Source organism: Zychaea mexicana, assembly GCF_025766255.1.
Source record: "Zychaea mexicana strain RSA 1403 chromosome Unknown BDB00scaffold_215, whole genome shotgun sequence".
Classification (NCBI taxonomy): Eukaryota; Fungi; Mucoromycota; class Mucoromycetes; order Mucorales; family Lichtheimiaceae; genus Zychaea; species Zychaea mexicana.
This window is the reverse complement of record NW_026516878.1, coordinates 1-13,131: the sequence shown is the minus strand read 5'-3', so window position 1 is coordinate 13,131 and position 13,131 is coordinate 1. Positions and strand designations below refer to the sequence as shown.

Here is a 13,131-nt window from a genome sequence, read left to right as displayed (position 1 = left end):
TCGGCTATATAAGATTTTTTCCCTGGCGCCGAGATTATGCCAATCTTTGTAACAACAAAAAATGCTCAAGCAAACTCGATGCTAACACAAGGAACAGGCAAGTTTCTTTTCTGCTTAGATTTCTCATATTGATATTTGCCATTGATTTTATCCCATGTATAATCGTAGTGGTTCCCGACTCTTTGGAATTGGAACTATTTCAAAAGGATTCGGAAAACGAGGTTTTGCAAAGATCGGGAGTGAGAAGTAGTATATATATATATATTATTTCCTCCTAGGATAATAAAAGTATCATAGTAGTAGTAAACAGCTGTTATATCAGAATATTGCAACAAGATGTGGAAAGGTCAATGATACACGATATTCACGAAACAGAATCCATTAATTATGAGCTTGGTAATACAGTAGACCACTTCTCCACTGTAAATACTAACTAGCAGGTACACTTCGATAGGATGGTATTGAGCAATTTAATATACACCTCCGAGGCATATCTGAACAAAGTGTTGCGGAAGTGTAGAGTAGTCAATTCTCAAAAGTGCAAAAAGCGGGGATCCAGTCTGAAGCTGCTCGTCGACTTGCTGAGTGAGAGTTAAAAACATGAAGGTAGATCATAGAAACAAAAGTTGTAAAAATGCTCAGCAGCTATTCTGTTTTCAGGTATGTTGGTCGTTTCTTTAAACCTGTCCATTCATATGAGCACTTGATGGTTGTTATAAGGCACCATATGTGTATGCTGAAATACTTTTGCGTAGCAGCAGTGATGGGTTGAAATTACAGTTTGTCAGAACAAAGCCAGCGCCTTTCTAAACCATCCCAAGATTAATTGGTCAAAAAAAATACGGAGTTACTTTCGACCGGAGAGAGCTTGAAAACCTGAAGCATCCACTTTACGATGAACCTCCTTTCTCACTGGTCCATTAGTAGTACGTATATGTCCACACACCCACGATAGTAAACCTAGCATACAACCAATCCATCCATCGCAACATGCATGGATATGGATTGATGGAATAGAAGGTTGATGGATGATAATATTTACTGATCGGATTATGCTTATTTTTTATTTTCTCTATATAACTCCATCGCAACCTTTCACTTCGATTCAACAAATGCGACAATTTTTTAATTTTCCAATTTACCCGGCATCTCTTACCTCACCCTGAACTCATCAACAGACAATGGTTTTGAAGCACAACAACCAGTTGCCCAACCAGCACTTCCGTAAGGACTGGCAGCGTCGCGTTAAGACCTGGTTCGATCAACCCGGCCGCAAGAAATCTAGAAGAGTCGCACGCGTCCAGAAGGCTGCTCGCATTGCCCCCAGACCCGTTGATGGTCTCTTGCGTCCCGCCGTCCGTTGCCCTACCCAGCGCTACAACATGAAGTTGCGTGCTGGCCGTGGTTTCACCTTGGAAGAAATCAAGGTATGCTTTCAACCAAGCGCAAGAGAGTATACAGTGGATATTTGATAAAAAAAAAGAGGCTGTGTGATGACAGAGAATGTTCCTGATCTGATCTGTGTATTCTGTGGAACTTTTTAGGAAGCCGGTATCAACAAGAAGGTTGCCCGCACCATTGGTATTGCTGTCGACCACCGTCGCCGCAACCACTCGCAGGAGTCGTTGGAATTGAACGTCCAGCGCTTGAAGGCCTACAAGGCTAAGCTCATTGTCTTCCCTCGCAAGGCTGGCAAGCCCAAGCAGGGTGACTCTGAGGCTGCTGAGGTTGCTTCCGCTGTTCAGCTCCGTGGAGGTATCCTCCCCATCCAGCAGATCGCTGCTGCTCCCGAGGCCCGTGCTATCACTGCTGATGAGAAGTCTGTCAACGCTTTCAAGAAGCTTCGTTATGCTCGCTCTGAGGCTCGTACCCTCGGTGCCCGTGAGAAGCGTGCCCGTGACAAGGCTGAGGAAGAGGCTAACAAGGTATGTGAATTTGAACTCTTATGTGTGTTTGTATGTGTGGAAGTGATGATATCAAATATACTAATCTGGATACGCTTTTGTTGCGGTTTATAGAAGAAATAAATTGTCGGTCATCATATCAAAACCATTGTACATCAATAAAACTGATGCGGTTGCCATTGTTGAATTTATTCCTCCTGTGCTATGTTTTTGGAGCTTTTTGGTTGCTGAAGAGGTTGGGGGTTATGCTATAATGAAGTGTTTTGTAATTGGAAGTTGATGGCATGTGCTTGTAAAGTGTTTTAACCACGCGTGGTACACGAGATGTCAGGGCAAGTATGCGCCATTGTCATTTTGATATAAGACCGAAGGAAGATATAAAATAACTTACGCGAGATCAAGTAAAAACGCGTGACAATCATTTTTCTTTCCAAGGTATTATGGCGTCATATCCGAAAACGCATAACTTAGAAATAAAACCAGTAGCAATCATATCAAGAAACTTCTTTTTATCTCCTGCGTCTTTCGTTACTACGGCTACGGCTACGGCTACGGCTATAACTTCTGCTCCGGTGTCGTCGGCGATGACCATGGCGTGAGCGTCTTTCCGACGAGCTTCTGCTTTCACTTCTGCTTCTACTACGGTATCTTGAGCTTCTTCCTCTGCTTGAACTTCGGCTGCGGCTACGGTAGCGACGGTCCCGGGCACGACTACGACCACGATCACCGTCACCGTCACGAACGCGACTCCGGCTTCGACTTCTGCTGCTGCGACTGCTGCTGCGACTGCGACTGCGACTAGAGCTGCGATCTCTTGTTTCCACTTCCGTTTCTTCCATGTCACTCTCCAGGTCACCTTCTAACCCGCTTACACGAGGCTCGAGCTCGTCGTTTTCTTCTAATGCATATCGACTAACCAATCGAGGTAAAATGACATCGCACACACGGTCTTCATGTAGTAGCTGATCAATAAATTCGTCCATGTACGTTAAGCTGAAACCATCTACATTCACAAAAAAAGGATGATGTCTAAATTTTCTATCCAGTTTCACCAAAATATATACACCAGAAAGATATGCCATACCTCCTTCCCGTATACGTAGCTTTCGTGGATCGTTTAATAGCGGCTCCAACGATAGATATATTTCTTTTGATCGACCGACCAAACGCAAGTAAAACGCACCTAGTGCCCTTAGGTATCTAAAAATTTCATTCATGTTAATCATAAAAGAAGTACTTCACAAAAATGTATTGCACAATGGAAAACTTGCTTAAAATCTTCTTGCTTTATAAGCTCGTTGACAATGTCTTTCTCAGGCTGAAGCTGTAGCATTTTGAGTGTTAAGCAAAGAAATTCTGTTGGGTGTTGGCCGGCATATTGTCCACCAATATAAGTCAAATCGACAGCCTTGTCCATGAGTGTTGCGGCTATTTGAAATCATCGACAGTTAGGCGAGTAAGTATACGAATTGCTACAACAAGGACAGTGAGTTTAATATATACAGAGAATTAGAAATAACATGCCTGTCAGTCCGAAACAATGCTCTTTCCAGTACATTGAATCATAGATGCGCTCGCGAATAATCTTTTCAACAAGCCGCTGCGGATCCACACCGTGGACAGCTCTCGCATCAGACACAGTACGATTTGCTAAGATCAAAGGGTCATGTTTAGTAAACTTTTGCTCGCGATCGTTGGCAAATCTATTACATACCCATAATGTGAAGTGGTGGTAAAAGAAGGTGTACAGACGCGAGAGGGCGCGAGCTTACCACAGAAATTCAAGTCAGCTCGAGTTGCATCAAAGGGAAGATGTGGGTTATTAACCGCTTGTTACTCTTAGATAATGAACGCCTAGTTTTACTATTACAGTTGTTAGAGCTGCATTCTTGTAAAGTGACATAGCAGCACAGTATAGTATACGGGTACCCTAAACATGCATACAAAAGGGAGAAAAAACCACATTGCGAGCTTCTGGGCTACTTTACAAGACAGAGCATATTATTCATGGTGCCTTTATTGTGTTACTCAAACTGAGCTTCATAGCTTTTACTGATCATGATTATAAAAGCCTATCGTAAAAGATATTTGTTCAATGATATATAATCGAGAGGCGACGCATTTGCAAGCGTTGGTTTTACTTGAACTGTCTTCTCTGTTTCCCAGACTGGGAACTCGTTTCCTTCTTTCCAGTTATTTTCGAAAAATTGTATCACTGTTGTAAACTCTACGTCGCACATCTTTAGCATATCTATAACCTCCGTTCAGTCGATTCGGTTTGGATTGACTAGGTGAAAAATGCCATAGTGTCGAGTAAACCCGTCCAGGGCATTGCCTGCTGTTTGCAGCATAATCTTTATGATACTGGCAGCGGCCACGTCGGCAGGTAGCACAGTCAACGTTCGAGACCATGTCAGGCAATATACCCATGGCTGCACCACCGATGATCACTAACGGAAACTGCTCGTTGGTGTTCCACAGCATAAAGATGGGATGATAGTGGTCATGTATATTATATTTAATTCAATAGCACTAGTTGGGGTTAGAAAGCACACTTTGGTATATATGTATTGTACGTATAGGAATTGTGTATATAATTGGGGAGGATACACCATGATATTTTTAACATTCAAAAAAGGCCGTACTGGAGTGAGCCATAATAAAATAGGAAAAGAACTCAATTTTACTGCGCAAGGGTTGGATTTACTCGTTGCTTGAATGGCTATCCTGCGACGACCGTCTTCTTCGGTTTTTTGCCTTTCGACCCCTGCCCTGATCCTCTTGAGGCATATCCGTAATAAAGACTTGGTCATAGCTCCCCGAGTCGTCAATTAATAAGCCGCGATTATTACGTTCCCATCCAAATCCAGTACCATCGTCAAGCATCGACATTTCTTCACCACCAAATCGACTGAGTAATACAGGCAAGAGGACAAGGCCATGAAGCGCGCCAAGAACAACAATACTCAGGTCTATCAAAATCATATGAGTCTCAGAATTACTGTAGAAACTGTTAATGGAACTGCTACTTACACATGCGGAAATAATAAATTTCAAAAATCTTGGAACGTGTAAAAGCGAGGACAATAATTCCTGCAAATTTCGTCAAAGTGATACCACAGAATACCTGTTCACATCACACATTAGTACACTGCCATCAGACACCCATAACCGGATATATATCTTGGACAATACGTACCGAGCTTCCTACATCTACCATGGCTTTACCCGCTCGCTCTTCACGGCTGCCACTGGCAACTGTGAAGCCTCTGGCAATATGGCAACAGAACTCGACACTGATACCGACACAGATAACGAGATTCACCAGACTGACTGCGTTTAAGCTGACGTTCCATATGGCCATTACACCCATCACATCAATCACAATCATGATAACCACAGCCATCACAATGAGACCGGATCGGATACTGCCAAGGAGCGTACTAGTGATAATAAATATAGCCAAAATAGCCAAGCCGAGTAGTTCGAGCGCCATCATCGTAATATATGAGTATTGTTCAAAAAAGACATAGAAAAGCGAATAAGGATAGACGTCGATGCCCAGGCTTTCACTGAGGCCGTCTGAAATACGCCTTGCAGATGCTTGGGCTGCGATGAAATCTTCTTGCGTTCGCAGTGGTGTGTGGAACGTTCGGAAATGCGACGTTTCGGTAGTCTTGTGTTTCCGGTCTACAACGATGGCGTCGCCATAAGCCGCCTTTCCTCCCAAAGGACACTCCTCATCTGGTGGCATGTTTATCCACATGTCAAAAAAGTCCAGAAACTCTCCACCTTCAGGCAGCGCTTCCATATTCGTGTCCCAATCCGGCAAGCACTCAACACACTTTTTATCATAGTCAGGATTGCAGAGTTCTAATCCACGTCGGTATTCCCGCTCCAGCGTACTAAAGTGGAAGCTTTGTTGCTCCTTCCGATGGCAGCAACCAACAGACGGATCCAACCACTGCAGAAAGTCGTCGACCCAGACACTCGTTGGCTCTCCGATGTATGAAACTTCGGATCGTTTGCGCTCTTGCTCAAGGATTGTGCCCATGGATACAGGATCACAGGCGGCGAATCGTCCGCATATTTTTTTTTGTGTGTCTCGGTCCGTCATATTGGCGTTGCGTACCACAAAGTATACTGGAGGTCCAATATCTAGATAAACGTCCAGGTCGTTGAAGTAGGGGACGAGATACGAGTCGGATGGCAGAGCTATACGCTGGTCCAGGCCCAAAGGGAGCTCGGGCACCAATGCCAAGCCCAGCATAAAGAGACCGAGGAAAAGCAGGCAAATCACGTATCGCATTTGACGCTTCAACAGGAACGGCACATAGTACACTCGGCAAAGCATCTGAAGCCATCCTTCCTTTTCTAGTGGCTCTGGAGCACGGATTCGAACACATGGTACGCAATCCAATTGATTCGACTACAGGGTTGCTTATTAGTGACGTTTGCATGGGAAAAACAGCATTATGCAAAAAGAAAAGAACTATTACATCTGCTCGCCGAGCATCCAGCGCCATGCATGAGACGAAGCACGTAACTTGGAGAGTAAAGTCAACGAAAATTGCAATAGATGCGACGATTGCGAAGCTGCTGACGGCTGGCATCGTCACTAGTGTACCAAGACCAAAGGCGATAGTCTCACTAAGCGAGCTAAGCAAGATGCTGGGGCCCATCTTGCCCAGGGTTCTGGCAACGCGCTCCTCGACCGATTCGTCCTCGCCCAAATCTTCTCGACGTGCATACTCGTGACACAGAATAAATATATTGTCTACGCCGACAGCAAGAACCAGAAACGGTATGACTTCGGCGATGATTAAGGTCGTCTTTTTGCCCGTCAAAGAAAAGAGCCCAACAGCAGTCGAAACAGAAAAGATGACGATAAGTATACCACAGACACCCAGTCCAAATTTGGAATCAATCATCAACCGACGTATATTTAACGAGCGGAAACGGCCAAGTGCTATTGATGCATAGACGAACATGACGAGGTAGCTGATAATCACGGTAAGTGCATCAGTATTGGATGATTTGTTGAGTTCCGTTTCCAGCGAGCTCTATTATTCCGGATTAGTTTCCTTTATAGTATTGTAGGAAAATATAAGGTATGTTACCTCAGTAGAGTACGTAATGCGCACGCCGTTCCATTCAGGTCTGTCATTGACTTTGGATAAGATATTGCGAAGCAGCGATTTTTCCCACTCTTCGGTTTTTGATACGACAGCAGGGTCCAGGGAGTTGGCGATGACAAACGTAACGACAAACGCTCGCGCACTAAGATAGTCGTCATTCTCGTAACCTCCAAGGATAGCAGTTGGTTTCAATGGCTGTTGGAAATCCGGTAGACAGGCGGATGGCTGCTCGGCGCAGTAGAGAAGATCATCATCCCAGCGTTCAGGATCAAATTCTCCAATATCACCTTGCCAGTAACCTGTGACAGACTGGACAATACATGCCTCACCGTTGGGATGGAGACACACATCCTGAAGGCTATAGCCGTGCTCATCAGATCGCATATGTCGGATCTCGTTCTCGAGTTTAAATAAGTTCTTCAAGTGATCAGCCGATGCAATGGGTTCTGGCTCCTCGTTAACGATGAAGAGTTGTGTTATACGATAGAATGGAGAAAAGTTGGTATCAAAGTGATGCTTTTCAGCAAGGGCGCGCGAGGATGGTGATACCCATAAGTGAACAGGATCTCTTTCAACAGAGAATTTCGTCCAGCCGGCGGAAGAAAGAGTCACCAGGACCAGGCCAAGGACAATAACCAGCCATGGATGACGTGCACAAAAGAGACCTTGGCGATAAAACCATCCTTGAAGCCGTGAATTGAGCCAGTACTGTCGAGGTACATGGTCCGGATCCAGTAGGTTCTCCAGCTCACTTCCATCATCATCGTCTTCATCTTCAGCAAGCGCCAAAGGCTCGTACAATCCGCGGTTTTCTTCGCGATCCCAGTTGTATCCGATGCAATTTTGCAGCCATACGCCAATGCGGTGTTGGCGTGTCAGCACAAACAGCAGCACAACAGCGACAATCAAGCCATATGTGGTAACCATGGTGAACGTCCAGCAGTTGAGCAGGCCCACCCTGCATTCTGGTATCTCTCCTGGAGCAGGCTCCAACATAGGACAAGTCGCTTCGCAGTCCACACATGCACATCGGTAAGCGGAGTCGGAATCGTTGCAAGATTTGCCGTTGTCATCGTATCGCGTCAATGCATCGCCCGAGTCAAGAGGTGGGAAATCGATCTGGAATGGACTTCCCAGGCCGGGACGCTTTTCGCCCATATACGACACCATGCTGTGCCAATCCTTTGCACCACCGCCGATAAAATCCATGGCATATCCGTTACTGGATCCAAACTTGATATCTTTGCAACTGTCATAAAACTGTGTTCCAAAATTATCGCCCACCCAGTAATCGGCCTGTTCCACCTTTGGTTGTTCGTCCTCTTTGCCTGTGGCCGTTATGTTGACAAACGTTGACTGGTTGGGTGAGCAGGTGAACGAGCACCAGAACTGCAAAAAATTGCTCCAGCATGCAGGACAAGACGCCACAATTGGCTTTGCCATTTGTACTTGATTCACCAACTTGTTAAGTTGAGTTTCGTCGCAACAAGCTGGACCTGTCGCATACTCTGCACCGCAAGTGTCAGCAAGGAGTTTTCGAAAAGAATCCGTTTCGGGTTGCACCGCTGGTTTGTTGTATACGCAAGTAGCTGGGAAGAAACCGCCACATTGACCGCGCATGACACAGTAGCCATTTTTGTGAATCGGTGTAGGCTCGCTTTCAATAGCAGTAGCAGCAATCGCTGCCCAAAGAATCCCGAGAAGAATGGGAAGCGCAAAATGGGGTGTCATTGCAGCGCTGTACTAATTGAAACGTTGTTTGTGGAAAAGAGAGAGAGGAAAAGAAAAGGCGACGTTTATGCTGCTCACGAGCGCTTACCATTTTTAGCCATAAAGAAATGTGCCGAGGCTGACGTATCGATTCCTTTGCGCGTCGTATACGTTTGCCGGTGTTATATACGGCCGGTATTTTTCCTTTGTCAGGATTCCTCAAAGGCATAAATTCACACACTCATCACCAGATTCATATATGATAGTGATGGCCGAGGGCGGTGGCAATAGTTGCTGGCGCAGTAACGATTGTTATGTGTCAGTATCTCTTGCCATGTACAATACTGGTACTATGTACTGTATGAGAATTAGCATGATATATTATTTCTTTGTCTGGCTTCATTAAGATATTATAATTATTTGCCATCACTTTGACCAAACAACAAATTTGTTGTATGACAATGCATATAAAACACAGGCTGTTTTGACAAAGCTTAAAATTTTTATATCATAAACTCATTTTATTTATTTTTTCTCTTATATATACTACATATTACCATATTATCTCTCCACAGCCTTTTTTCCCTACTCTCTCTTTGTTGTATTTGAGCCTTTTTAGTATATCGAGTATATGAACGTTTTTCAGTCATTTCTCTCATATGTGAGTCCTCATCTCTCTCCTCCCTCATATAATTCAAACGCTCTACAATAACGTGTGTAGTACTCGGTTTCGATGATGTATAGTTTTAATTGTAAAGCTGTGAAAAAAAGAAAAAGAAAAAAACTTCCTTCCAATAATATTTATAGTTTTGCGACAAGATTTTACATTTGATTTTTAAGCAGAGCGACATCAATTTGAAACATGTGACATTAATTTTGCTGCCAAGCGACATTGATTTTTATCAGCCTGCGACATTAATTTTTACTAGGTGCGACATTACTTTTTGGAAACCCTGTAACGTATCGGCTACGAACTTGAACTTCCGAGTGTACACCATGATTAAGCTATTTTACTTTATGGCGAACTGCCTGCGCGACTGTACAGCGAAAATATATAAAGTTCCGGATACCTGGGTTGTCTTTGACCCGTCCATATGATATGTGTACTACAGAAAATATTAGGCTGAGGGAGCACAGGAATAAATAACATTAAACTTATTAAATATCAAATATATAAATCGTCATGACGATCGGTGGCGAGAGCGGAGGGTATCGAACGAGTTCAAGCATATAATGGCCAGAACACTGTTTTTTGTTTTTCTCGACCGAGGCTAACTATATTAGAAAAGAAAAGAAGCGTCGTCAAACTGCGTTCATGATTTCGTATAAGGAGGTTAATGCACATGCGGCAAACTTTGTTAACGAACCTTGCGATGATGTGGTTTCTGCTCGGTTTGTGAGTGTACAGCAGTGTGTGTGTAAGCACTTCCTTTTGCATGAATTCTAGTAGAGCTTTCAGCATGTCACAACCCTCTTCAAAAGCAATAAGTGCGAACATCTCTTTATTTGAAGTAAGATTTATCTATAACTCCTTGATTTTCTATATCACCCTATGCTGTTTGCCATGAGTTAAAAGACAACGGTGTACAAGAATTATCTTTACAGTCATGATGTAAGCTCGGAATACACAATATAAATAACCAACTGCAGATATTCGTATTTTTATATTCCTTCTCTGTGCACGAACCTTGGTTTCCGAGTACAAAACGAAAGAGGGTACCTTGCAGCAACATGATGTCACTTCACAAAGTAGACAAAGTATGCAATAATATCGATACATTGAGGAGGAAAATTTCACGAAAGCTGCCGCCATCTGTATTCTTAAACTCAAAATCTTGTTTTATGACAAGGAGAAAACCAGCAACGACTTGCAAAGCGCAAATAAATGCAAGATTGTAAGAAATGGTTGCTGGGAACAAGACTCGAAGAGTACACAGTATAATATAAAGTCATCGTTACATTATTGCGTAGTGTGGCTAGACCATATTTGTTTTTGGTTTTAAGTATTGCTGAACCGTATATATCATACCCGCCACAATTTTTTCCTCCTTCCTCCTCTTCTTCATCCTTTCATTTCGAATCCATACTTCTTTTATTAAATGAATCTTCGCTTATAAAAAAAAAAAGAAAGCCAAAGGACACAGAAAGGATTTACAAGAAAGTGCAGTGTGATGAATTTGATTTGTTCCTGGAAGAAAACCCACAGCTACATTCACCTGCCTCACTTCGCTAGCTTCCAAACCTAAATAAGTTCGTCTTCAGAGCTCAATCGAATCATGCGTGATCGCAGACGTGTCGCAAATACATCTTACCACGTTTATGATGGTGACGTGTGGCGAGAGTTTGCTGATTGCGCTGTCGTCGTTTTTGATCCACGACGTGCTTGTATAAACCACTGCGGTGGGTCATATGTTTAGGATATTGGCATTGCAGGAATTTAGGCAGCTGGTGGGTAATACTTTCATTGTTGACAGCAACACTTTTTTTTCCCAATGCAAGAGCTGTTCGTACAGTCATAGCTCGTTGCTATAATATAAAAACAACTGCATATGCAACTAGCATCAAGCTGCACAAGACATTGGTCCGATTCACTCTGCCGTACCTACAACGCGTCGTAGCTTTATTAATAAATTCTGTAGACTTGAAGCAAGATTGACAGCTCTGACGTTTTAAAGTCACAATGCCCTTAATCAAGAGATGCGGCATCCAAAGAGATATACGAGGATAGTACAGCACCTCGGACTCGAGTTTTTCGGTATGTACTGCAACTGCCTTCTAACACAACCGAGCTGTTGACCTGTTGCTTACTAGACAGACACTCAGCTAACAGAGACAAGTAGGCCGATCCGTTTACTACTACGAGTGGCACATAGTGCACTCATTACACACACACACACACACAGCTTTCTCCTCGTTACAACACAATATCATATGCTTTAAACTTAAGAAAAATGTAGCTGATATGAAATAACAGATTCTGAATACTAAGTATGTTGATCTTGCTGATTGATGTTGTATGTAAAGAAAATAATAAAGCTAAGTACAATTCTACAGTAGTGTTAGTTTTTTTTGTTTTTTTGGTTGATTGATAGATTTTCTGCCGTTTCTGGATGTGTGGGTGTGTGTATGTGCAGATGTGGACGTGTGGAGAACTGATTAATAAAGTTTTACTGTAAAAATATATGCAAAGAAGATGGGATATAACAAAGAAGAGAAGAGAAAGGGTAAGGTTTCCTACTTTAGTACTGCTATGATAGTACTACTGCGTCATGAAAAAGATGGGGATGATTGCGTGGATGCTGGTAATTGTGAGGTACACCTGGTGGTGTAGATGCTTCTGGGATGGTAACGTAAGTGCGTTTGGGTTTCGGAGGTGGCGTGAGTGCCTTTGATGTTATTATAAAAGCAACAAAACAACACAGTTTGTGTATGAGAGAGAGAAGACTTGCCGTTGGAAGATGTGATATATCTTGAAAAAAAAAAGTCAAATACATACCAAGAAGCAGACTTCGAGATCCTCCTTGTTCACCAGGCCCCATTTGTTATTGTCTTCTTCGAGCGCAAGTTGATAGGCTAGGGCTGCATTTACAGCCCATGCTGAGGGATCGTTTATACTGTCTCGTTGCTGTTGTTGGTTTTGCAAACAAATACCACGAATCAACCGTTCGGCCTCTTGCATTCTGTTTTCCCAAGCGGACGATGTCTTGAAATGTGTAAAGTCAATATCCCGGCCACGGAAGAGTGGACGACGTCGCTGTTGCTGTTTTTCGTTGAAACTTGTTACCGCTACCGGCGGTTGTGCTGATGTTGTGTTCCAAAAGAGCTCATAGGCCATGGTGGAGATATTGTTCACGATCAATGAGGTAAGAGACCAACATCCTTTGGTTGGTCGCTCGTCACGCGCGTCTTCTTGTTCTTGTTTTTTTTGTGCTACCTGGTCCCGCTGGTACGGATCATAGCAGGGACCGAAAATTTGTCGCTTCATGGTGCCAAAGATGCCGAGCAGCCCCATCAGACCACTAGGTTGACTAGGTCGTGTTTCGACCGCTGTCGCCATCGTTGTCGTATCACTATCACTAGTCGCTTGCTGTTGGTTCTGAGCCTTGCCGCCGGTGGTCACGAAAACCTTGCCAAGGAGATATTTCCACATTTTTTGTGCTGGTATTTTTACAAGAAGTTATAGACAAAGAGATATTGGGTACAAGTGTGCGTAATGTGTTGCTCAAAGCACTGTTTGGGTATTGAGATCAAGAGGTAGTAGTAGAGTAAAACAAGGGTTGAAAGTGGAAGATGAAGGAAAGAGAGATGAGAAGATTGAGGGAAGACGCACAGCTTTGATTGATTTTTATAATGTGACAGAGGCACTGAAGTGCATGTCA

The 13,131-nt window shown here is 43.5% G+C and overlaps 5 protein-coding genes across 5 annotated transcripts; 1 reads left to right on the top strand and 4 right to left on the bottom strand.

Annotated features, from left to right (window-relative positions):
- Positions 1 to 1,181: 1,181 nt before the first annotated feature.
- On the top strand, positions 1,182 to 2,027 carry BDB00DRAFT_880106 (50S ribosomal protein L13e; the record flags this gene model as incomplete). The annotated part of the gene is made up of 3 exons (XM_053127953.1): positions 1,182 to 1,427; positions 1,545 to 1,925; positions 2,019 to 2,027. The coding sequence occupies 3 exons, from the start codon at positions 1,182 to 1,184 to the stop codon at positions 2,025 to 2,027; spliced, it is 636 nt and encodes a 211-aa protein (XP_052972440.1).
- A 57-nt stretch (positions 2,028 to 2,084) lies between these two features.
- BDB00DRAFT_862641 (PRP38 family-domain-containing protein) lies at positions 2,085 to 3,655 on the bottom strand. The gene is made up of 5 exons (XM_053126087.1): positions 3,619 to 3,655; positions 3,429 to 3,554; positions 3,176 to 3,332; positions 2,989 to 3,104; positions 2,085 to 2,907 (listed from the first exon to the last, which is right to left on the bottom strand). Exons 1-5 carry the CDS (start codon positions 3,620 to 3,622, stop codon positions 2,414 to 2,416), a joined length of 897 nt encoding a protein of 298 aa, XP_052972439.1. The 5' UTR covers positions 3,623 to 3,655; the 3' UTR covers positions 2,085 to 2,413.
- A 952-nt stretch (positions 3,656 to 4,607) lies between these two features.
- Positions 4,608 to 8,773, bottom strand: BDB00DRAFT_880104 (sterol-sensing domain of SREBP cleavage-activation-domain-containing protein; the record flags this gene model as incomplete). Its single annotated transcript, XM_053127952.1, has 5 exons — positions 4,608 to 4,876; positions 4,938 to 5,031; positions 5,104 to 6,333; positions 6,404 to 6,967; positions 7,025 to 8,773. The coding sequence occupies 5 exons, from the start codon at positions 8,771 to 8,773 to the stop codon at positions 4,608 to 4,610; spliced, it is 3,906 nt and encodes a 1,301-aa protein (XP_052972438.1).
- A 494-nt stretch (positions 8,774 to 9,267) lies between these two features.
- Positions 9,268 to 9,513, bottom strand: BDB00DRAFT_862638 (uncharacterized protein). Its single transcript, XM_053126086.1, has one exon. The coding sequence runs from the start codon at positions 9,439 to 9,441 to the stop codon at positions 9,274 to 9,276; it is 168 nt and encodes a 55-aa protein (XP_052972437.1). The 5' UTR covers positions 9,442 to 9,513; the 3' UTR covers positions 9,268 to 9,273.
- Positions 9,514 to 11,641: 2,128 nt separating this feature from the next.
- On the bottom strand, positions 11,642 to 12,917 carry BDB00DRAFT_934405 (uncharacterized protein). The gene is made up of 2 exons (XM_053129151.1): positions 12,249 to 12,917; positions 11,642 to 12,138 (listed from the first exon to the last, which is right to left on the bottom strand). Exons 1-2 carry the CDS (start codon positions 12,900 to 12,902, stop codon positions 12,001 to 12,003), a joined length of 792 nt encoding a protein of 263 aa, XP_052972436.1. The 5' UTR covers positions 12,903 to 12,917; the 3' UTR covers positions 11,642 to 12,000.
- Between the last annotated feature and the right edge of the window lie 214 nt (positions 12,918 to 13,131).